Here is a 24,952-nt window from a genome sequence, read left to right on the forward strand (position 1 = left end):
TATACAGTTGTGAGAAACCAAAGAAGCAGAGGGACCAAAGGGAGGGAGAGGAGGTGGCCTGCCCGAGAAGGCACTTCTGGAGGGTTTGTCCCAGCTCTGCGGGGCACCCCATCAGTCCTGAGGACTCCAAGGTACAAAACAGTCCAAAATTGCTTGTTCTTTTACACAGGGGAGAACGGATGAATCCTAAACCAACGTCTTCCACTGAAGGTGAGCCTTATGAGGGAACAGTGCCAAGGGAGCCTATCAGAAAGAGCCCAAGGATATTGTCAGCGGCCTGTCTGCTGACAGGTGGCCTGAGACTGCACAGCTCTAGGGTGAAGGTTGGAAGGTGCAAGCCAGGAAGTGCCCAGGAGGATAAAAACACAGTTATACTGAGTCTTCCTGCTGCTTTCAGCAGCACATAGGCTTAGCAAAACCTACGGTAAAATGGTCATCCAGAAGCCCACCTGGGATCACCAAACACGTTATTGTATCGCACCAGAAAATTTCTAGTTGCGATGAAGATATAGTACGTAACAGGATAGTGCTGATGGCATGAGGACCACACAACGCAGTCCTACCTGCACGAGCAGTGAAAATCTCTAACAAAGCAGCTTTCTCGTTTCCAACCAGTCAGTAAAGCAGCAGGGTTTGGCACAGCTTCTACATTCAAGCAAAAAGTTTGTCGTCTCAGTGTAGTAGCTGATTAAGAGGTTAACAGGGCCCCAAAGGTATGAACCGTATCCTCCAGATGCTGATTGAAACAAGGATGAGTTTGTGAAATTTGGGTATGGGGGGGCCGTGTCGGACTACAGTTCCCGGCATGCTATGCAGCCGGACTACACCTCCCGGCATGCACCGCGGCTGTACCACAACGCCCATCGTGTCCCGCGCTTGCAAGATGGTGGCGCCCAGTGGCGGCTCGGGCCCGGACAGTGATACCAGCTCGGACTCGGACAGCGCTGGCGAAGCGGCCGCGCGGTTCCGGGAGGCTGCCTGGGACTGCGCCGCGCAGGCGGCGATGGCGACGCGGGCGGAGCCGCGCGGCGGTGAGGAGCGGTGGACAGGCTGGGCTCTGCTCCCCCACTGCGGCGTCCCCTCCTCTCTCTTCCCCGCCCCGCCGCTCCGGTCCGGCCCCGTCCGCAGCTTCTCCTGACCCGCGGGGAGCCGTGTTCAGGCGGCGACTTCTCTTTGTCGCGGTGCCGGTGTCAGAACTGAAGGGGGCTCTGCCCGGCCCTCCCGAGGCCATGCCCGGCCTTCAGCTGGGCCCAGAGCCCCTTCTTGGCAGTGCTGGCCTGTGAGAAGTTTCCCTTTCCCCTCATAACTGTTCTCCCCCGAAGGTGGGCCAGGCTTGTCTTTCAGGCATTATTCTTTATGGTCTAACATGTGCCTGACAGGGGTTAAAGAGGTCCTGGCTGCAGGGTTCTAAACGTGCCTTTGCTACTTCCTTTTCAGGGGGCTTTAGAAAGGATCGGTTGCAGCCTAAAGATCAGCCAAACCTGAGGTATTTTTGCTTCTGGTTTCAGACTTAATGTTTCCCTGAAGAAAGAATTAATGTGTAATATTTGTGCTGCTTCTACTTTGTACCTTGTGATACTTCATACTGAAAGGGCCAATTCTATTTGGGGAATTTGTCCAATCAGAATCTGAAATTATGCTTAAATCTGGAAAGACTAATATGTTTTTTAAGTGTTTGGGTGAGAGGGCCGGATGTTATTGGCCTTGAAAGAGATAATCTTTGTTCTTATTTCAAACGGGCGTGAGGCGATCAGCTGCGAGGATGGTGACAATGAGCTCCAGACGACTCCAGAGTTCAGAGCACACGTTGCAAAGAAACTGGGAACTATGCTAGACAGGTACTGGCATGCAAGGCTAAAAACGTTTGTTCTGTGGGTCAGTTACACTGATGTTTTTGTGTGCTAAACCCAGGAAATTCAATATCTTGTCTCCTTCATTCCTGTATTAAGTACAGGCTTCCAATATTCTGTGACCTAACTTTGCTGATATGCTGTGCCCATCTGGTAAAACTCTCTGTGCAGCACTGCTTGTCTCCATTTGCCTCTGTGGTGAATGTCTTGTGGGGAGGAAAGATAATTTGAGTGCCTTAGCACTTCCATGCTGTAATGGCTAGCAGGAGAATCTTTGATTTGTTTTTACAACCTAAACCAGTACTTGATTCAGGGTTGTGCTGGCAGAATGTGTGGAGCTGGGCTGCCACTGTCTATGTATTGTTCAAACATAGCCCTGGAGAACTGGAATTCCTGGTGTTTAGAGTTGGCTTTAGAAATGCTGTTTTTAAACTATTCTTGTGGCATGCATTGCTGAGGAGAGAAGGCCTGATCTGCTCTGGAAACAGGGAGCTGAGGCAGCCTCACAAACAAAAAAGGATCTATGCAACATCTCCCTCTAGTCTTGTTTCCCAGAAATACACAACTTTAGCTCGGTTTGCACAAACCTGTCTAAGATCTGACTGGACTTTTCTGTTTAGTTTCATCACTGTCTTGAAGGACTCATCAGGACCATCACAGACTTCGGTGGCACAGTCTGACTCTGAAGATGATGGTGAGTTCCAGTCTCAGCCATTGTGGCTGTTTTGTGACTGTTAACTGCGGACAAGTGAGATGGATCCTGTATGTCACCAGCTGTACATCCAACTAACTAATAAACATTTGCTGTAAAAGAGTTTCTGTTGGTGTCTGTGAGAGCTGTTACTTTGCAGCTCTGACCTCTGTGCCCCAAGTCCTCCCACATGATCCCAAATAATTGCTGTCAAGCACTGTGGAAATACAATAACAGCACTGAGGATTCTAGGGAAATGGCAATTGATTGCTTCTACCTCTGTTTTATATTGTGCCTAAACCCCCCCTTTCCCTACTTCAGGTTTTCGCCTCTTTTCTTCCTCTGTCCCTGGAGACTGCGGGAAACCGGAGCCTTGCCCTGCAGCAAGGAGGAGGCGGCCAGTTAGCTCCAGGTAAGGTGCTGGCAGCTGCTTTGCTCCTCAAGTTCTGTTGCATCCCACATTTCAGAGGCAGCTGGGACTCCCACAAGGAAATAGGAAGCTGAAGAGCTTGAGAAGTCTGTATTTATGACTCTTTATATTTGACTAGACCAGAATTTTGTTTCTTTTTTAGTGTCGGGGAACTAGAAAAGTTTGTGGGAGATTTTCTTTCCCCTCCTACTGTGTGTAAAGAACACCTTGGCCTTCAGACTGGTTAAATGCAAACTGGAGGTGTGGGAGTCCCAGAGCCACTGGGTGTTTATCACGTGTTCTCATCTGAGATTACTCTGCTGTCCAGATTTTGGGTGAATTCAAGGCAAAAGTGCAACACAACTTCCTTCCCTCTTGTTACCTTTCCAGTGACACAGACAATGACCAAGAGTGGCAAAGGTACCAGGAGGCTGCCGTGTCAGCTGCAGATATTCTGAAGCAAAGTGCTTTTCCTGCATTGTCCCAGGGTTCCAACCAGGATCAGAGTCAGGGTTATGTAGAGCACAGCCAGAAAAAAAAGAAGAAGAAGAAAATTAGGAGAGAGAACAATATTCAAGAGAAAATAATGGGCCCAGCAGAGTGTGACCGGATCTGCAAAGATTTGCCTCGGTTGGTGTCTGCAAATGGCCAGCAGGAGAGACAGGACAGCAATCACAGAGAGAACTCAGTGCTGCCAGGAGCTGTGAAAAAGAAAAAGAAGAAGAAGAAGAAAAAAGAATTATGATTTTGCTCTGGAAATGGCAAGTGGCTGTGATGGATGAAGGAAACCGAAAGAAAACCTAACAAGAGTTGCTGCAGATGAGGGAAAATTAATTGGCAAAGCTTCTGTTCTGAAAGCCCAGTGGCCTGAGAGACTAATGAAGTGACTTCCTGTGCTGTTGGCGTCCCCAAGGAAGGGAACATTGTTCTCCTCACGCAGCAGTTGTCTGTGCTGCTGCTTATGCAGGCCCAATCTAAAAGGATTAAATACTGTGCCAGACTTGCATGGCAGAGGGATGTAATCATAGCTGCATCCCTCCTGGTCTGTTCCTTCACATCATGAAACCCTCCTGGGGAAAGTATATGATGAATTGAATTTAGCATTGAATTGAATGGCAACAGGTGATCAACTCCTTTTTCTCTTTGCCTCCTTGTAGACTACTGAGAATAGCTCCAGCCCGTGGGAGACTCATTTATCAAAAGCATCTTGTCAAAAATCAGGGCCTTTATTTTTTCCCTGCGATCATCAAAACAATCTGTTTTTGAAACCTGCTGTGTTACTAATCCCTCTGCAATCTGCACCTCGCCAGGGCCCCTACACATAAACAGTGTGGTGAGCTGATTTCAGGGTTGTTATAAATGCATCCTACTGTTCCAGTTGTGTCCATTGAAAATTTTTTTCATGTATAGGGTTTTTTTAATGGCATCTGTTGTTATTAAATTTTACTACACTCTTGGACTTACTTAATTTGATAGGTTTTGTACAACAGTGACTTTCTTGCTGTATTCAGATTCTCGCCAGCAGAGATAGAGGTGGCTCAGGATGGCTCTTTAGTTGCTGGATGATCAATGCTATGAAAGTGCTGCAGGGAGGACTTAAGCCTAGTTTAAAAAGCACCTTGCTGTCCTTGTTTGGGCTAGTTAATGACTTTTGTCTCTCTGAAATACTGTGAGGTTTGGTAGTTTTCAGTATGACAGTCTGTTTATACTTCCAGTCTTTCAGGAAATTAACTGTTATTGATAAATAATTCTGTTTTTAAGATTGTTGGGTTTCAGTAAATCAAATTTATTGGCTCAGTTCAGGAGACCAGAACACCAGATTAGAGAAACCAAAATAGTGAAGTGTAGCTCTTTGAGCATGGGAAATTGTAAGATTCTTGCTGGTTTTTAGTCAAGAAAACACAGCTGGCATCCAAAAATAGAAAAGCTGAGTAGAAACTTGGCTTGTAATCTAACAGAATGTGCCAGCAGAAGTTATTTGTCTTATGTGCAGTTAAAACTTCAGTGTACTGAAGTTTGAACCTGGGCTTTCAAATGCATGGTGGCCTAAACATTTCCTTTTGCTTTGTTTTGGGTTTATTTTTATGCTAACTGGAAGTTAGATATATTTGCAACTGATGTACATGGGAAATTGGGAAACAATTATAGGGTAAAATTCCTCAGAGAATCTAGTTACTGAAATTGTTGATGGTATCTAGAGGAAGCTCTTATCAATGAAACTTTTAATGGACATACGCAATTTTGACATTCCCAGATACGGTAACTGAAGAGTTCACTGTTGGGCTTTTTCAATTCTCCCTTCTAGTCTCAAGGTTTTTCATCCATTTCACAGTTGAAAGAGTAGCTCAGTTTCAATCACAAAGACAAAAACCTGTTAACTGGGGCTTTTTTCACATCTGGCTAATGGTGTATCAGTGATGTGGATGTTGAGAATAAATAGAGAGGAATAATTAGAAGAGGAATTGTATAAGTAGATCCTTGGGACTAAAACCCTTCACTTAGTGCAAGCAAGACTCTTAGACCCCAGGGCAGTTATTTGCATATCGAGAACTACAAATCAAGCCTACAGGGAAGCTGAGAATGAGCCATGTTCTGTAAAATGAATCCAGGCTGAGTGTTCATAGAGAAAAGTGAGGGAACCTCTACTCTCTGGGGAGCATGGGAACCTCCCAGGTGCTGTACAGCATCAGGGACCCAGTGGGGAATGCCATTCTGCAAATCATTCAGCAAGTCACACAAATGAGAATCTGTGGGGTTAATGCAGAGAACTGGAATCTCCTTGCAGCTGTTAAACTTTAATTTCTGCATTTAAAACAAAGCAGAGCTATATCAAAAACAACCAAGCCATTTCCACTGGGATAGCATGATTTTAGAGCAGGTCGTTTTCAACTGACAATGTTTGGTATTTTGGTAGTTAATTAAGGATTTGTAGCTTGTCAGTGATCCCATACTGACAGGTTTGTGCCAAGCCATTCCCAAATCTGTTTCTTGGTTATTCTCATTGCAAAGTCAGGAACCTCCAAGGTGCTGTTATTTCTCATAGTTCTTGTTGGGTGCTTCCTTGCAGCAAAGGAGGAGAGTGTTTAAAGGTGGTGTCCCTTCTTTGGCAGCTCAGCTTTGCTCTTTCCCCCATGATTTAGTCTGGTGTTGGCAGGTTTGTACAGGCCCAGCTTGAGCTGAGCTGAATGAAAGTCCCATGTATGCCCTGGCACTGTTGGGATTCCTTCTTGGGCAGCCACAAAAGGATGTCTGACCATTCTGAGCTGGCTCCTGGGGTTTAGGTTTGCTATTTTGGGGGAGGGTGGAGGCAGTGGATTTTAGCAGTGCCAGCATCATCTTTCCATGTTCTCTGTCTTGAGCCTGAGACGTTTTCTCTCCTGGAGGCAGCTGAGTAGGGGTTTGTGTGAGGCAGTGGTGACAGTGGTGGCAAACACGGCTGGAGTTGCACCTGGCGGGTTGGTCATGCCAGTCACTCATGAGCTACTTGTTATGGTTACTGGCTGGAAGATGCCATCTGTGTAGAGATGAAGGTCTCGATGACATTGTGAGTGGATGGCAGCAGCTGGCTGTGGCTGTTGGTGGAGTCGGAGCTTTGGTACAGCACCAGGCTGCTGGAGGACACTGTCAAAGGTACAGGCAGAAGTCAATTGCGAATTCTCATCAGTCCCCTTATTGTGCATGTACAACCCCCCATTTCCAGCATGGCTGCACTCTCCTGGCTTAGGGGCATAACTGCTTTTGTCTGAGTGTTTTGTGTACTGCTAAATACCTGGCTTGGCTCCACAGCCAGCCTGAAAACATTGAGGGCAGCAATCTCCAGAGAGTTCAGTTCTAAGAATTCTAGCTGATGTCCTAGTTCTCCCCATAGAACTGAGAAGACCCAATTGAAGTCTTCGTGAGGGAGTCTTGGGCTTCTCAGCCCTGAAAACTGCCTGCAGGACTGGGTACTCACTGACACTGATTTTGTTGATATTTTTCAAGATATTTTCCTTTCTGGATTCTGAAGGGGCTAATTTCCACAGTCTGGCCTTACACGGACTCTGCTCTGAGTCTTTTCCTTATATCAACTTTTTAAACCCTTCAGGACACTGGGAGAGTCCTTTTAGGGAATTGTGAGCCCCAATTACCATTTTCTAACTGGATTTTACAGTGTTGTCAAGAAAAACTAGGCAATACGTGGCTGAAGAGCCACAATAGTGGCTGCTGCTCTTACCAGCAGGGCTCGAGGTGAGACGTGGGCCTGGCTGAAGGTGCTGGATGGTTGTGTCTTGGTTCTGTAGATGGATTGTTGGTGCCTGTGACACTGGTGTGTGCATCCCAGACTCGGTGTGAGTCTCCGAGTCAGGTGTGAATGCCTAGAGAAAAGAGAGTTAATAGTGCCTGGCTGCTACATCCCTTCTAACAGGTGTGAGAGAAAAGTTGAGCAGGTACAGTTTCTGGGGAGATTAAATTCTCGTTGATGATGCAGTGAAGAACTTGCTCTAGTGCCTCCAATACTGCAGCTGGTACCAGCAAGGCCAGGCAATAAGAAAGATGCTCCTGCTGGGATGGCTTAGACACGCCCAAAAACTCTTTGACATGCAAGGAGCGGTCTTCGGACTGGTGCAGCTCTCAGGTGGGGGAACAAAGGCTAAATAAAGGCTTACCTGTTTAGTTGGTGTCAGGCTGGTCAGGGCACTGAGATTGGCTGTATCTGTTATCACCATGGTTTGTGGTAAGAGGCCTGTGTGTGTGTATTGGGTCACTTCAGACTTGGGGCCATAGAGAGCTGTACATGAAAGAAAACAACATCATATGGATGCTGGAGCTTTGGTTGAGTTGTTCTCCTCATGCACTGGGACCTGCTGTCTGTCTTCAAAATGCTGCGAGTGGAGGGACAGGGAGATAAATACAATTGAAAAATAATTTCATAATGAGAGTGACAATAACAGAGGAGGAAAACAGTGCTGTAAGCCCAAGGACCCAGCAAATTCCACCACTGTTCCACTGCTTGGGAACCTGTCTTTATTTTTGTTTACTTGAGCAAATGAGTTCACGTTCTTACCATGAGGGTTCTGTATCTGAGCCATGGTGGCCATGAAGGGGCTCTGGTTGATGTGACTCTGGACTTGCTGCATGAGGGGCTGCTGGTAGGATGGGTGCAGTTGCTGCGAGAACTGGACAGGCTGCAGGGTAGTGAGGCTGCTCCCCATGCTGTTTATTACAGGAACACTCTGGGGCTGGGTTGAGGCCAGGCCTGGAAAACAAGGACTGATGCCAGTGGTGTCCCACACTTCAGGAGGAGTGTGGCTGCTCTGCAGTAGGGGCATCTGAAACGGTCATTGTGGCAGCCTGGCACTGCAGGGTGATTTCAGATCCTGCTTTTCAGGTGTTCCCTTGGTTGTCTGTGATTAAGAATAGATTTCATGCGTGTGAGAGTGAAGTAGAAATGTGCAAAAACTGCATAAACCCATCTCTGGTTTCCAGTGTTTGTTCCTGTCTACATCTTTGTGTGCCAGTATAGCCCCTTTTCCAGTTAGTGATCACTGAGGAGGCCTTGCTCAGAAATAAATTCAGAGCATCACCTCAGTGCCCAGTTAATTCTACTCATTTTATGAAGCTGTTGGCAACAGAGAGAACTAGGCTGTAGCTGTCCAGCCACATGAAATGGAGTTTAAATTCTTTTTTTCTAGGGCTACCAAATTAAGGAATTTGAATCAGTGAGGTTTCACACATTACTGCCCATTTCCCACAACTGTCCCGACCCTGTTCCTGTAAATCAGCAGGTCTCTCCAGCACTCCAGTTTCTTGGTTTTTTTTTTGTTTGCACAGAATTAAAATCTATATCATAATCTTGGGAAGAAATGGAAATTAGTTCACAGCTGTCACCATGGAACAAAACAAGGCCTCTTTCTTCCTGGGAAGAAAGTGTAAGAGAAGTGTACATTTTATTTTCATTTCTCTCATGAGATGCACTTTGGCAATAGACTAGTCTTGGAATGAAAAGAAATCTTATAAAAGTCCAGAAAAAGCTGTCAAAGTGAAAAATACAAAAAACCAGTAATTACTGCTGTGGATTCCAAAGGCATATGCTGCTCTTCACAGGAAGTGGAACAGGATGTTTTGTCTTGCAAGCACTATGAACATGCTTCAATTTTCATCGTTTTAAGGAAGTACTACATTTATACTTGGAAAGATGAAGAGCAGCAAACCAAAACATCGGCATCGGAATAGATTGTAAGAATCTTAACTCTTAAAACGTGGGTTTGTGTGTAATTTAATTGTGATGTGAATGAGGAACATCTGTCCTTAATAGCCGTGGTACTTGCAAACAGTGCAGCTGATCTTTGGTGACGATTTCCTTGGGTTTGTATCACTTCCAGCTTAGTGATAAGGCTTTGAAAATGGGGCTGGTAATTGTAACAATTAGAGGCAGCTGTTCTGTGAATGCTGGAAGCAGAGTCACTGCAGCCACTACTCACCGATCACCAGGGTGGAGGCTCCTGTGTTGGTGAAGGCGGGTGCCAGGGATGGGGTCTCGCTGGCCCCGATTGCCATGACCCCTGGCAGGGATGCCATTATCAGGTTCTGGGTCTGCTGGCTCAGCGTGTGTGGGCTTTGCTCTAGGCTGTGCAGGGCAGTCAGGGTGCTGACAGGAGGGAGAGTTCCTCCAGGAGCTGATACCTGTGGGAAAGGAGAACCCTGAACGTGGCACCTGCAGCAGGCGACTCCCAAAGCTGTGATAAACACCTCTCTTGCTGCCTGCTCTTCTCCTTGGCTAACTGGAAAGGCTTCACATATCCTTGTCTGCATTTTCTGTGTGCTCATCAATTAACTAGCACAGATCAACTGTTGACATACTAAGAGTAAATCCCTGCTGGTTTAGTTCTTTCACATTTAAGAAATCGTAAGAATGAGATTAAGCCCACTGCATTCTCTATAGGGAAAGATCATCTTCTGTTCCATGGCTGAGGGCAGAAGGTGATGCTCAGAGAAATTAAGAGGCTCAGGTAACTTTACATGGTAATTCTAGTGGCAGAGTTCAGCATGGAATCCAGGAGTTCCTCTTTCCTTTAGAGACCTGTAGTCATAGTATTGTGGAAGAGCAAAAAAGCATTCTAATGATTTGGCTGATAGAGAAAGTGAAGTGCCTTATATTATACTTTTTTTCTCTCCCCTCAGACAAAAAACTGTAAGGAATCTCTAGTAAGAATAAGCAACAAGAGGTTAAACAGTGGGACAAACAACCTTAATATCAGGTTTAGAAGACAGACATAGAAGATTTTCAGGACCTCATTAAAGACTGACTTACTTCAGCCAGAGACCAGAAAGCCAGCAAAGTGAGTGACTGATGAGATTTAAATAATACTTATTTTTGGTGACTTTAACTTTGCCTCAGGCCAACCTGCGCTAATGCAAACTTCTGCTAACTGTTTCCCTGAAAGCAAGGTAACATGTGCAAACTGAAAATGATCAGTCATGTAGTTCTGGTGCTTTGTTGTTAATGATGTGGGAAAAGGTCTGGTCAGATCTCAGGAGGAAATTGGCTTTGAAGAGGCAATCTAGTTATCCAGTACATGTCTGCATCCAGTGTTGGCCGTCATTTTTACAGGTAAGATAGACATAAGTATGGATCTGTGTTCTGGTAATCCCACTGGTTTGATCAACTCTCTTGAGATGGGTAGAGTTCAAATGACAGACATGAGATGAGAATCTCTCTGTGGAAAGGATGAGAGAATATGGTTTCCTGGGAAGAAGGGAATCTTGTCATACCCTGAGTGGTGTGTTTCCAGAACAGACTGTTTTAATTGCTCATAAGGAAATGTCTTCTTGCTTTCATGCTCTAATACCTGCCCTCACCACAGTCTAGAGGGGCACGTGTATCTCAGGACTATTGATCTTACATGGTCAGTGCAAAGTGACCCTAATATAACGTACCATTGCATAGCATTGTGTAACAATATGTTACATGTGAGTATGTAACATAAGAAGGTGGGTTTAAGAACATTCCAAAAAAAAATACTCGTGAATAGTTCATTTTACGACCACAGGCAGATGGCCTGACATCTTCCAGTCAGCAGAACTGAAGTATCCATCACTTACCAGCTTAGTGTCTGTGCTCAACAGGTTCTGGCTGGGCTCCAGTCCAGGGGGAGAAACCTGATGCAGGATGGTTTGGGTGGTCACCATGGAGCTGTTCCCGTGGTGGTTGCTGCTGGAGGACTCTGCCTCGCTGGCTGGCTGTTGGTTGTACCTCACCCCTGCATCACAACAGGAGGGAAACTGATTGTTACAAGTGAGAAACTGAGAAACTTAGGCAGGCACTAAATTCAGTTTCCTTTTTGGGCACTTGCCACAGGTGTTTGGGCAGATATTAATGGTCAATAGGGGAACCAGAAGAACAGGCATTCTTGCACCCTGCCCTGACTTTCCCCTGTAATTTGGTGTAACTGCTTCCTCAAATACTGACTGGCTGTGAGTGCTGCAGGGAGCGAGCAGGGTTCACTGGAAACCACCCTTCTGGATGTGGCTGTAGAGAGGAGTCTTGGTGAGATCATCTCTTCCCAGACCAAGAGCAACCCCCAGCTCTGGCCTATGAAGTTGAAAAAGCTGTGCTCTTTTTGGATGGAGAATGACTTTTCCTCATGCCTGAAAACTCTGTCACAGAGTCCAGTGGGGCCGGTATTGAAGGGAGTAAGGGGCACACATGACTGAAAGGGCATGGAACTGATTTCTGATATGCAGCGTTGACTCCTGGAACGGGAAGTTTGGGATCGCTGCCTGCCAGCTAGGAGGCCTCAAAATAAGTGAGAGGCTTTGGCTGTGGGTTTTGGTACTGAATTTTATCACCCTTGACATTCTAGCCACCCTCCTCACTCAGAGACATGGTCTCTTTGTCACCTTTGCTCTTCCCTTATAGCAAATCTGCTTTTTCTATCTGTTGATTCATTTCCTAAAGGGCTGGACTTAGGAGGCAGTGTGGGTGACTGAGTTTGGGGAGATTCACACCTCTTTCAGATCTCCCTCTGGTTGTTTCTTACCGTGAACTTTGCTGGGTGAGAGAGCAGGTGGTGGCTGGAGGGAGGAGGAGTTGTGGGGAGTTAGAGGGGGGGCAGAGGTGGGCTGTGGTCCGCTGAAGGTGTCCATGGCCAACTTGTGCCGGAAAGCCTCCTCCTTCCTGCGATTGGCAAACCAGTTGTAAACTCTGACCTCTGTCACCAGGTTTGAGCCCAGTCCCTGGGCCTGAGATGGGGAAACACCTCTCTGAATGCATTCTGCCCTGTTGGGGAAAGCACAAGAAGAGCCTTGCTGAGCTGGGCTTAGTCGGAGACACAAAGTAAGTGCACAGCCCCAAAGTGGCTGTGGTCTGGCACACTGTGTGGAAGGGTCCTGCAAGACCTGAGTCATTCCTTGTGCTCTGTGGACAAGGAATGATCAGTTGTGGCATTTAATTTAAGTGTGGCTGGTGTCAGTGGTGACACTCAGTGCTGTACCTTTGGCCTGCCTCCCAGTGGCACCAGCAAACACCAAGAATGCAGAGGGACCCTGCTGTGCCCCTCTTCATCAAAGACACACACCCACCCTTACCTGTTGCACTCTTCCACCAGTGCCTCCCTCTCTTCTTTGCTGGGGTTTTTCTGCCTCTCATAGGCTTGGAACAGGATCTGTTGTGAGGCAGGACCCCACTTAAAGCGGTTTCTTCTTCCCTTCTTGGTGGGCAGGTCATCTCCCATGGGCTCATCTGTCAGTATACCCTGGCCAGCGTGTGTGAATTCTGCAAGCACAAAGGAGCAAGGGAATTTTTTCCTTGAAAACAATAGGGAGTAAGGACGAGCAAGGGAGAGCAGAGGCCTTTCTGAAACTGAGACAGGAGAGCAGTCGTTGCCATACTTACGCTGGGCCACCTCTCGCTGCTTCCGGACGTACCAGGTATACAGGGCTGCCCGTTTTTGGGTCTTCATGGGAGTGCCCTTGTTAAGGTGTTGTGAGAGGTGGGATTGGTTCAGACCAGTAGTGTCTACCACCTCACGCTGAGGGATGTTGTGCTGCTGGAGGTAAGACTTCACCATCTTTGCTACTCGCCAGGGATCCTCTCTGGAAGGAACAGAAAACACTTCTCAGGGGAGACAGATCAAACACCTGCTCTCAGCAGCCCTGGATTTCAAGGAAGTGCAGTAGTAGCTCCTGAGGGGCACTTGTCAGTCATCACCATCACGTTTGGTGAGGCCAGAGTGTTCATTGGCTGCAGGGGAGAAAGCTGTTCCTCAGTGTGCTACCTTGCTCAGTTTTGACTCTGTATGGCATTGGAAATAAAGTGCAAAAAAATGTAACACTGGCTTCCTTTGAACTGCTCTTTGTACACACTTCAGTCTGCCCTTAGGAGAGACTTCGGTTACCAGGGTAATTTCCCAAATACACAGAGGCAACCTCTCTCTTCCCTTTCCCCCCATAACTTTTCTTCTCTATCCCCCTCTCTTTAAGGCATATGGGGCAGATGTACTAAGTTTTCCAAGACAGATTGATTGTGATACTAGACTGAACTTGATGCATGCCCTGATTGTGGTCCAGGTTGGGTTGCCTTGCAATGATTCAGCAAATGGAAACAGGCTGTCATTATACTGCGACATAACAGCTCTGTATGCATATGTATATGACAAATCATCCAGGATTGTGTTCTTACACTTCTGCTACGTGTTACTCAAACACATTGATTCACACCTAGATCTACCCGGAGCTTCTAAATGCAATATAGAACTACAGGCAAACCACTAATACCCCCTATTGCTGCCCTCCTTTGGGTAACAGCTGAGGGAATAGAACTATTTGACACCTGCTCACAAAATCTGAGAAACGGTTTGGGATTTTATAATTAATGTGAATCTCTGTTTTTTATGATCTCCAGTTGGAATATCCATGAAGGTTCTTGAGGAAAATAGAGAAAACACAACTGTGACTTTATGTGTATTGATTTCACCACAGCTGAAAGTCACAGTAGAAATAAAGATGTGAAACCCGTCAGTCTAAATCCAAACAGTGCCAAAGCACCTCTGCAAAATAGCCCCTGGCTCACTTTGAACAAGAGCATCCTTCTGTGCCTTCTGTGTGAAATGTCTGGAGGAAATGGTTTGCAGTGCTGTAGGAGGACGCTGGCGTCATATTCAACACCAGCATCAAAGGAGCAGTAGGGAGAAAAAAAGGTACCTGGGATTGTGCAGAAACTGTCACAAAAGCACACACATCTGAGCAATAGGCAACAACTGTGCTGTTCATTGCTTTGTTGACTCAGGAGGTTGCCGGAGGCTGCACAGTGATAAGGAGGACAAAGTCCACACCTGTTCTCTCAGTACAAACACCCTTATCTCTGTTCCCCTGCAGCCCCTCTCCCAGTGGCTGCATAGTCCAAGGAGCAAACTCCATAGCAGTTAAAGTGTGACACGAATGGTGTCAGTCACAGCTTTTTGAAGAACCTGCTTAAAATAGAACATTTGTTTCTCTTTTACATTGGAGCACTTGCCATAGAGGCTTCTGGTTTTCAGCATCTTCCCTTAACCATCTTTGTCTTTCAAAGGCTCAAATTGAGCTGAATTTAAGAAAGTTTTTCTTTCCTCATGTGGTTTTTTTTTTGCTCCTGCTGCCTAAACCAGTCTCCTGCCTTTGTCCTTGTGATAGTCTGGCCAGCACCTACACCCTGCATTCATTGTCCAAGTCCCTGTATAGAGGAGAAAATACTCTGATTGGGAATCTGGTCTCTTAGATTTGAGTTCTGGCTCAGATAGGAAGAGGAAAGACTGTTGCCACTGATGGAAGCCTCTATTACGTGTTAGTTCCTTTTTGCACCCCAGTCGAGTCAGTTTTGTCTCCCCTGTTGACATCTTCACTTTGTGGCAGGAATAAACCAGGAAGTGTCTGTGAGTCTCTTCTCACAGTGGTTAAAGACTTGTGGGTTTTGTCATCTTTTGACACAGCAGGGAGCTTTGTGATGCAAAATAGTGCAGGGAATCTTAGTATAGTGTGATTTCCTAGGACAATTGTATGAAGTCTTGGTTACTTTGTACATTGTCAAAGGCCAGTCTGCAAAATCAATGCAGCAAGTCCTTTAGGCCCAAGGCTACACCACAGTCCAAGTGATGACAGTGTGGTCAGCTGAACCCTTGCCCAAATACACAGTTCACCTGCAGAGCCTCCATCACAGGCTAAGACATCAGAAACCTTTTCTCTTTCACTGGCTATAAGACTGTCATTGACTGTGAGAGGGGAGGATTTCACTCTAAACTGAGTTCTCCTGCTTGTTGTTATAGTCAAATCTCAATTGTTTCAGACAAATGGGTCTGCCTTACTCAAGTTCTCCTTCCTTATCTCCAAGACTGTTTTCTGCCTTTCAGTTTCCCTTTTTCCCCAGATGCAAGCTGTCTCCCCAGGGTCTTGTTCTCCAGGTCTAATCTCTGTCTCCTAGTTGGTCTCACACAGGTAGCTTTACTTCCTTCTTCTGAAGTCTTGCTCTCCTGCTCTCAGTTGCTTATTGAAATGTGAGCATAGCCCTTTCCTATGGCTCATCCCCACCACAGGGGCCAGGGTCCTCTCTCCATGTCAGCTTCCCATTTTCTTAGTTCTGAGGTCACTTTTTAAGGGCGTTTTCGCCTCCCTTTTGTTACCTGAACAATAAGTAACCCAGGTAGTTAGTTATAAACTCAAAGGGAACAAGAGGCTGGTTGATAATTTATAGCAAGATCTCAAATTTAAATGGAAAGTAAATATCAAGTTGTTAGCATTAAAGAAAACCCATTCCAGAGAGCTGGAGATGTAACATTCAGGGGACCTTCTCCTTCCTTCACTCTTCCTGACTTTTTCTTTTTCCTTTGTTCTTTTCTTTCTTATCCTCTTCCTCATTCTCTCTCTCTCTCTTCTTCTTTCCTGTTCTGATTCTCAGGTGAGAGAAGCCTTCAGTTCCCTGAGGTGGGTTCTGAATTGCTGCTTTGGACCAGACCCTGCTCAAACAGGTTCAGAGCTGTGAAGTGCTCAGGATCATCCCCTGGCCCTTTCCTCTGGAGCTGCTACATAACCCAGTGCACAGCCTGGAGCCGGGCTAGGCAGAGGGAAGGTAAGACCATCCATCCTGGCAGTGTTCCTTTCTGTTGAACTTGGCCTGGTTTGCCTCATCTTGGTTTATATGTGGAAATGAAAGGGGTGTGGCAGTTTCATCTCCAGATTCCCCAGCTAGAGTCTAAGCAGGGGAAAAGACTGAACCTTTGTCATTATATATCTTTGTTTTCTTTTTTCCTCCTGGAAAACATGCTTTTATCCCTGCCTCCAGGGGAAATCCGTTGCTTATCTCAATTTCTCTCTTTCCTAATGGAATTTCACCCCTTGCCCTACAGGTGGATTGTTGCTATACCTTTCTCCATTTGCTTTACCTGCAGTAGTATGATCCCTTCCCCCACGGTAGCCTCCTTCTTGCTTTATACTCTAGGAATATCTGGGAGTTTCTCCACACAGCTCTACCTCCCTACTGAGTCATTTATTTCTTATCATAGATGCAGTTTGTTTTCTGTGTGGATTGATATGGAAAGAATGTTTTTATTCAAACTGTAAATCTACAGGAGATCAGTGAGACATATGAAAGGACAAAATGAAATTATGTTAATTCCCCACTAGAGAAATCTTTGTCTGAACTGCTTTTAGCATGTTTTCTCTGTAGGGACAAAATCTAATCAACACCCATGTGTGCACTCAGTCCTGTGGGTGTATCTTCTCTACACCCTGTTCTACTCAGCTTCGACCAGAGATTTCAAGACTGGTTTCAACTTCAGTGGTCCAGTGAGGACATAGTTAGTCTCTTGGTGCTGTCATTTTTTTCCCTTTCCAGCTCCTGGAAAGCCTAATAACGGACAGTTTTCCTGATTTTTCTTTATAAGCAATGGCTGCAGTTACCACAAAGACTTTCTTTTAGCAGCAGTAGCTGCCCACAAATCAATCTCTCTGTTAAAATCTGGCCTGCAGACTAGGAATTGTTAATAATGCCCAGAGAGGCTTCTGTCTAAAGGCAGAATTGCCTCCATCTGGTTTCTGCTTTGAAACCCCTGTGTAGATGCTGAAATAGCTTTGCAAGCATTGACCTTTAGCTGGGAATCCCTGGGCATGGAGATTCTTGCCCGCCTTTCTTTTTCTATTGCTGGAAGTAATTTCTGTCATAGGCTGTTCTGCCCTGCCTTACAATATTTTAACACTATTCGAAGGACGTTACTTGTAGGCATCTATTAATGAAAAGGTTTGATCTTAAACCCAAAAAAACCTTTATTAGTAGGTAACAACTTCTTAGGGTATTTTCAACTCCTGATACTGGTTCAGATGCTTTGAATAGATTTTTAGACACACTGTTGCTTTGATGAGAAATTTGAAACATGTCACCCCAAGACACAATGCAGGCTTTCTACCATTTTCATTTTAACTTGGTTGATTTCTATCTATTATAGACCTCGATAAGTATACTTGTAATTTTTTGCTGAAACTGAGGCTTCTGGTTCCTTCATACTGTCCTCAACAGCAGAAGTCAATTGCTCTATCCTGTGGTGGGGGAGACTGATGACAGAGAACTCTGATGTTTCAGAGTAAAGCTTGTGTAGTTAAGAGACCGTGTGAGGCTTAGGAGGTCCCTCTCCTTGCCCAGTCTCCTCTGTGCTGTCTCAGAGGTTTAGGTAGGTCCTACAATTTGTCTGTACCTCAGTTTCCATTTGTGAAATGGAAATGCTGCTCAGTGGACTGTCTGTTCATCAGAAGGTGTTAATGTCACAGGTTTGGAAGAGAGGTAAGACTTGTGGTGAGGCTGGTAAGCACAGAGAAGACTGGCAGCAAGTTCCTAGAAAGGCAGGGAGGATCAGAAACCAGAAATTGTGCTGAAGTGAGGGTGACAGGAAGGAATTCGCTCCATCCGTGTGTCTGTTCGTAGATCACAGCGGATGTCACTTCAGTCCTGCTTCACCCATTCATTAGTGAAAAAGGGACAAAGTCAGGGGCTCTTCCTCAACTTCCATGGCTTCCTTTCTGGAGAGATACTTAATAAACTATCAAAAGTTAATGATCAAAAAGCTTATCAGGGTCTTTTCATCTATAAATTTATAAGACAAAAGAGAAATAATAAAGCCATTGGATAATTAGTAACTAGCCAGGGCCCGCCCGGTGCCACTGGGCTCAAACTGCCCCAAGACCTGTACGCAGACTCAGGAAGATGAGAAGGAGACTAGGATGAGGGGAGGAAAAAGAGTGGGAGGCAGAGAGAGAATCAGGCAAGGAGACAACAAAATGGGAGGAATAGCAGCAGAAACAATAGTGAGGAGAGAAGGGAAATAGGTAAAAAGAATCTGAAAGATGTAAAGGAAGTAGAGAAAACTCGAAGATGTGGCAGAGCTGGAAGTGGGGAAGAAACGAGACATACTGGGCCAGGAGGAAGACTGAATTACTGGGAATGTTTTCCCCACCCAGGTAAGAGCAGTGAATTTTCCTCTCTTGGGTTCTGCAGTATCATCAACTCCCAGTCTGCCAGGGAACTTTCTTTTAAGTATTTACAGGGAATGCTAACTCTTGTCATGCTGCTTTCTTAGCTCTGGCCTTTTGTGGTGGGATTTGATGTTTGCTTCTGCTATATTTTCTGTTTATTTCCTTTGCACGTGAAAGAGAGTGATCAGGAAGCCTGAGAAATTCCCTAGCTGGATTTCTAGTGAAGATTTTAGGTGCAGGATGTTGCTGCACCTCTGTCTTCTATCAGCTTGTCATTTCAAAATAGCCCCAAAACAGGCAAGAATCTGTTGTGATAGATAGTGGGCTGGGCCTGATCGTTGCTTGGACAAACCTCTTGGGTCTCCCACGGGGATTGTATCCCAGTAAGAATCCCAAATGGGAAAATGAGTGAATGTTTCTCTGAGTCTATTGTGAGGCCATTGGTTCAGGGAACTTTCCCTGCCCTGTCTTTTGATCTCAAAAATGCTTGTATGCAAAGGCAAATTTGTGTGGCAGCAAACCCTGTAACTGTTGCTGCGTACGTACTTTGTAATTGTGACAGGCAGTAGATGGTAGAAGCAGTGTTCTGTCCAGGTTTTAACCTCTGCATGTATTTGGTGTGTGCTTTTTACAAGAAAAATCCCCAGTGAAGTCACAGAACTTCATACTCAGAAGAACAACAAGGACAAGGTCTCTTGATTTGTCTTTGGTCAATAATCTATAGCAAACCCCGGTGAAATTAACAATATCATTCTCCTTAAATACAGCAGGGAAACATTAAAACTTCATTGTATCATCTGTACAAATATAGCACCAGCTCAGAGTGACCAGCTTTTTTTTTTTCTTTCCTGATGACTGAAATTGTGAGTTCTATTAAAAATTTAAATCCTAAACCCTAGCATTCAGTCAGAGAGATGGGAGTTATACAGGCCTTGGACTATTCTGAAGCCTGATGCTATAAGCATGTCAAATATGTAATTAGGCTCCATAGCTTCCTTTATGCATTTTAAGCGAGATAAAAGGAAAATCTGAGCATTTATAAAGCATTTGTGGGTGTTTGGGGGCTGCTAGTCCTGGCACAGATGAAGACTCTGCAGCTAGATCAATCGTGAATACTAGGGACACTGAGGAGAAGGGGAAAGGAAAAGAGAGCTCGAGGGAGAGTGCAAGAAAGCAGCAAAGAGGAGCAGTAAATCTGTCCTTACTGTAATAGTCTTTCCACCACAGCCTTCTGGTGAGCAGCCTCCTCAGGGCTCAAGTTTTCCAGCTCCTTCATTATTGGAGGGGTAAATTCCTCCCCGTCATCTGAGGTTTCATCTTCTGATAACCTGGACTCCCCCATTCCATTGGGGAGGTTGGGGATGTCGGGACAGGGCTCCCCTTTCTCAGTCTGGAGGGCATTGATAGCATGCTGACTTTCACTCTGGAGCCCGTAGGGTTCCGCTTCACTCAATGCCTTGATCAAGGTCTCCTTGGTCAGCCCCGACTCCAGCAGCGCTTCCAGCAGCTCCACTTGGAGATGAGTCAGCTTTGAGACCATGGTCTTCAGCCCGGTGTCTCTTGGGTTTGAATTTCGGGTTATCCTGCTTCCAGCTTCCTTACACCATGTTCCTGAGGTAACACGCCCGACTGTCAGGAGAGTGGGCACAGCACAGCCTCCCGCCTTTACACCCCCCCCAAAAAAAACAAAATACAAAATTGAGCCACTTCAGACCCCCCACGACTGTCCTGAGCCAGTGCTGATAAAGGGACCCTTGGCTATCTGTTTACATTGGAGCAAATGTAAATTCTCCAAGGTTCATATTTATCTGTGTGCTTTAGCAAGTTACTGAACTTTGGACTTCAGCACTGCCGCTGCAGTTCACAAAGTGCAGAGGGAGAGAAAGCAGGGGGAGGGGGGAAAGGGAGGGAAACAGGAGAGGGAAGGAGAAGAAAATGAAGGGATAGAAAGTCTGCAGCATGGAAAAGTGAGCTATGGAAAGAAAACTAGGAAGGTGGGGATGGAGAAGCATGGCTTACTTCTGGCTTCACTAGTTTTGGAGAAGGAAGGAAGTGGAGTAGCCAAAAGGAAGAGCTGTGCTTGGCTGCCCATGGTTCAGGACAAGGTGCTGCCATTGGAATATTGCAGAACCTGCTTGGAGCTCTGGCAGTGGTGCAATACAGCCAGTGTCAGGCCTTTGGGCTGAGAGAGCCACACTGGTAGCTGCTCTGCCCTTTGTGCAACTCCCAGCAGAGGGGGAAGCGACCACTGGCTTTACATTCCCAAGACTCGCAGGATGTTCTGAAGCTCCAGCTGACTTCTGTGGCAGATCATCAAGTCTTAAGTGACTTTTTCAATTCTGACTTTGGCTTGCTGGGTATTTTGATGTGCAAATACTAGTAGTACCTCCATTTTAACTTGCTATGTTTATTGCTCAGTTATGAGCAGGAGCACTGTTCCCCCATAATTTGAGGGATTGCAGGGCTTGCCCCTCTGAGCTTGTGATTCAAGTATTTGATAAGGGATAGCCCTGAGTGTTGGGTCATGCTCAGAATCCCTGCTCTATCATCAACTGCCCTGCTGCTTCTGGCACGTACTCTGGGCAGGCTTGTGGTTCCCCTTTATCATCTACCTCCACCTCTTCTTTATACCAACCCTGCTCTGAGGTTCTGCTCCCACCTGTTGGATGATTTCCTAATCATAATCCCTGGCTTGGCTGAAATCGCTTAATACAGTTCTCCAGGAGTCTTTATGACTAAATTGTCTTTTCTGGTCTGAAATTATATAGATGAATGTATCTACTTTGAGTGGCTAAATTAGGGAGTAACTTGACGTGCACATGTGGACTCAATGCACGAGTGTCTCATGCAAATGATTCCTTGGAGGATGTAAAGCTGTTCTCAGTGGAGGCTTGCCAGGGGCAGCTGCCTGTGTCTATACACTCCCATCAAGCCTGAGCTAAACAGAGCCTGGTAGGGCTGTCCCCAGACCGGGCAGTGTCCCAAGACAATGCTGCAGAGGACTTTGGCCCCTGTTTTCCTTTGTGGGCACCACTGGCCAAGCTCTCCAGGCTCCTGAGTCAGCAGCTGCAGGACAGAGTTCCTGCAGACGGACCCTCCTCCCTTCAGGCACCGGGCGGGACTGTGTTAACTCTTGTCTTTTATTTCAGATCTGGTCTTCGCTCAGAGCACCATGTCCCCTCCCTGCAGGGCGTTAATAAAGCTCTAATGGATACAGACGACTTTGTGTGGAGTAAAAAGAGTAAAAAAGGAGTAAAAATTCCGAGTCCATGTAAAAACATTTATTGCAAGAAATATTCATGTGAACATTACAAAGACAACTTCAGCTTCTAAAGATTTTTTGGGGTCATACTCTTAATAAAGAGTACTTCAAGAATGTGAGCATTTTTTGGCATTGTACTGTCAATGTGTTGATACAATTTTCACACATTTTATTTGTTATTACAGTTTTCCTTTATTTCCCCCCACCTCCCCCCAGTAGACATGACAACATCACTGGCTGATAACAGTAATTTTCAATTGTAATTAAATATCCAACCATGACATGCAGTTTCTGCATGCTATGTCCTTATAATTCAAGGATTTTGCAAGCAGACACAACAGATTGTGGAGCTCTTGCAGTATGTGACAGAGGAGATGTTGTCATTCTGTGTTACTTATTTCTGCATCTCTTTGGCATCATGATCTCTTATATAAACCAAGGTGGAAAATATTACCACTGTTCTTGTTTAAAATATTGTCAATATTCTGTTGGTATATAAACTGGTTGAATGTTTGAGGGGGGATGGGGACACAGACCATTAAGGTTAAACAAAGAACAGCAATATTTGTCAATGGAAACTGTAAAGAGAAGAAAGCATAGCAACAAATTATGTCTATATTATGTGGTTTCAAGGATTCCTTATGCACCCAAAAGTCCTGATACTGCTGCTTGAAGACCTTCAGCTGTAGAAGCATTTTTTGAAACCAGTGATCTTTGAAGTCTATAAAACCAGAAATGAACATCTGTTTGTATGATAGGACCTCCCTGAATGCTACAACTGGATGCCATGTGGAGAACACTTAGCTGAACAAGGAAACTTTTCAAATAGTGAGGAAGAGGTAAATATTCTCTATCACTTTATCCTGAAGGGCTTTTTCCCTTGGTCTATTAGAATTGTCCATTTTAAACTACAGGAGCCTGGACAATTAGCAAAAAACCAAGTAAACTTACCCACTTTCATCTTTCCATTCACTGGAACCTGCCAGGCTGTGCCAGTGACTGGTTCAGCCCCATTAAGTATTTCAGATTCCTCAGTGCAGGAAAACCAGTGAGGTTTTCAGTGTTTCTTAAATGTTACAAAAAGCTAGTGGTCAGGCTGAAGGGGATTCCTGATGTGAATTAGCCAGCGTCCCTATTTTATAGCCTGGTGTTAAGGATTGCAATATCGTATTCTCAGATTATTACAAGTGCAGTTGTGAGGTGATGAGAGAATAGCATAGGACAAGGGTGGAGGCTTTAACCAGCTAGATTACAGTTCTGTTGGAGGAAGAGCTCAGTTGCAGAGTGCCATAACCAGACAATGTTCTCCTGTAGCTGAATTGTGCTCAGGGATTGTGCCTTGAGGATGAATATTTGAAATAAGGTGTCTTGGGTTTCCTATACCCATTTTCATCTATTACCAGTGCTTACTATATGTTGATTTCCTTAATTGTAACAATTTCCCAGGCCATGGCTTGCTTCTGAAGTCACTCTGGTTAATATGATCTTGGTAATTGTAGCAGGGGAAACTTAAAGTTTGAAGACACCAAGTGATACCTGCTCATTTTTCTCATGTTTGCGGTATTTGGTTCTGTATTAACTGTTTCAAAGTAATCTCTTTTCCCCTGTATCTAATAAAGTAAGTGAATTACTCAACACTGAAAACACTTCATGAGAGTATGAATGGCTACACAATAGGAACATTATTCTTATTTGACATGTACTGGTCTGTATTCTGCTTATTGCACTAGGGCAAACCCACAGTAAGGGACAGGAGAGTCCTGTAAACAGCATGGAAGGCAGAATAGACTCCCAAAGCCGGACTCCTGTATCAACACCATTTTTACCTCTGATGTCTTAGTTTACTGAATTATATCTGTTATTAAGTGTACATGATGGAAAATACAGTCATTTGCTGGTACAAAGCCAGTGTAATGTGGCTTCAAGGAGCATACAGAGAAGGAAAAAAAGCCTAAATATATTTATAAGTGCTACTAGAGGGAGCCCATATAGTTCCCTGAATAGGGTGGTAAAATTGCCATTGGCAAATGATACACAGAGAAATGGTTCTTTTAATAATTCTTTACCGTTTTACTATTCTTCCTGCTGCGACTGCTAAATGCTTTACTGGCCTGAATGACATTAACATAATCCCCTCCTTGAAATGTGAGAGCTATTATGATAATGTTCATCCTTATTTCTATTATTGGGGGAAAAAAGCTACATGAGTACCAAAACTGATTATTATTTGTGCATTGGGAGCTTAGTTCCAAAAGGCACACAGGAGTGTGAAAAATCTGAGATAATTATCATTTATACGTTGTTTTCATAGGGTTGTATTTCAGCTATTTGTGCAAACCCTGAGTATCTCAGTGGGGAAGGACTTGCTTGAATACATGGTTTTAATGTTTCCAGTATATACCCATTTAGGTTCGAATGTAGTAGTCTTTGGTGTAAATATGTGATTATACTTGAAAAATGTGATTTTACCGAGAAGGAAGCTAGGTTTTTTCATCAGTGGGCTGGGCTGGATGCAGAGCTTGGAGTTGTGGTGTGGTAAATCCATGGGGCAGAATGGGTTTAAATTACAGACTTTCTCTACACATTCCTTTACCTGTATGTGGAAACAAGGCTGCGTCCCCCTTCCCAGTCATCTGTCATTTTCTCCCTCCACTTACACCCTGTTTCTAACAGGCTGAGCGTGAGGGTGGAGAGCAGGAGCAGCTCTGGAGTTGGGTTATGAAGGACTTTCCCACTAGGTGGTAGTGAAGAGAATCGTGTCACACATGGTCAGTGCACGTTTTAATTAGGTTTATAAAGGGGAATCCCACAAGGATCTTACAAGCAAATAGCCTAGTGCAGCTTCCACCTATACGGTCAGAAGTGGATCTCTTGATTTTTGGGGCTTTTTTCCTTCCTTTTCTGCTCATTTCCATGCTATTTGTTCCTTCCTAAACAAAGCAGGGTTGACAACTATACCTGTCATGTCCTTTCCTGAAAGGTGAAGTGTCTACATGAAGCTCCTCTGGTTCTTTCCACCTCCATTATAGCAGAATCAAGACATGGTTAGCTAAATGTCATCTGCTGACATTTAAACAACTTAGAGGTGAGGACTCTTTGTAGCCAGTACTTTCATCTGATTTTTTTCTACCACACATGCCTCTGAGAGCTGCCCTTCCAAATACAAAAATAATTTTAAAAACGGTTTTGTTTGCCACTAGTTCTGAAATACCTTGATAGGTCTAAGTAAAGCATCAGTCTACATCAAAGGTTCCAGGCAGAACAGGTAT

At 45.1% G+C, this 24,952-nt stretch overlaps 2 protein-coding genes across 4 annotated transcripts; one reads left to right on the forward strand and one right to left on the reverse strand.

The window, feature by feature from the left end:
- Positions 1–164: 164 nt before the first annotated feature.
- On the forward strand, positions 165–23,318 carry C15H12orf43 (chromosome 15 C12orf43 homolog). 2 transcript variants are annotated; one of them, XM_019285080.2, is made up of 7 exons: positions 165–210; positions 1,438–1,486; positions 1,740–1,838; positions 2,471–2,544; positions 2,863–2,953; positions 3,341–16,028; positions 21,571–23,318. In XM_019285080.2, the coding sequence occupies exons 1-6, from the start codon at positions 180–182 to the stop codon at positions 3,693–3,695; spliced, it is 699 nt and encodes a 232-aa protein (XP_019140625.1). In that variant the 5' UTR covers positions 165–179; the 3' UTR covers positions 3,696–16,028; positions 21,571–23,318. The 2 variants fall into 2 exon arrangements, with proteins under 2 accessions (XP_019140625.1, XP_019140624.1); XM_019285079.3 differs by lacking the exon at positions 165–210 and adding an exon at positions 848–1,031.
- HNF1A (HNF1 homeobox A) lies at positions 6,352–20,097 on the reverse strand. Of its 2 annotated transcripts, XM_019285074.1 has the most exons (10): positions 19,627–20,097; positions 12,825–13,024; positions 12,518–12,704; positions 11,971–12,209; positions 11,033–11,190; positions 9,412–9,613; positions 7,995–8,186; positions 7,597–7,718; positions 7,164–7,305; positions 6,352–6,571 (listed from the first exon to the last, which is right to left on the reverse strand). In XM_019285074.1, the coding sequence occupies exons 1-10, from the start codon at positions 19,959–19,961 to the stop codon at positions 6,444–6,446; spliced, it is 1,905 nt and encodes a 634-aa protein (XP_019140619.1). In that variant the 5' UTR covers positions 19,962–20,097; the 3' UTR covers positions 6,352–6,443. The 2 variants fall into 2 exon arrangements, with proteins under 2 accessions (XP_019140619.1, XP_010396379.1); XM_010398077.3 differs by having other exon boundaries at positions 6,418–6,571; positions 12,518–13,024; positions 19,627–19,961.
- Positions 23,319–24,952: the final 1,634 nt, after the last annotated feature.

This window comes from Corvus cornix, chromosome 15 (assembly GCF_000738735.6).
Source record: "Corvus cornix cornix isolate S_Up_H32 chromosome 15, ASM73873v5, whole genome shotgun sequence".
NCBI classification, from domain to species: domain Eukaryota; kingdom Metazoa; phylum Chordata; class Aves; order Passeriformes; family Corvidae; genus Corvus; species Corvus cornix.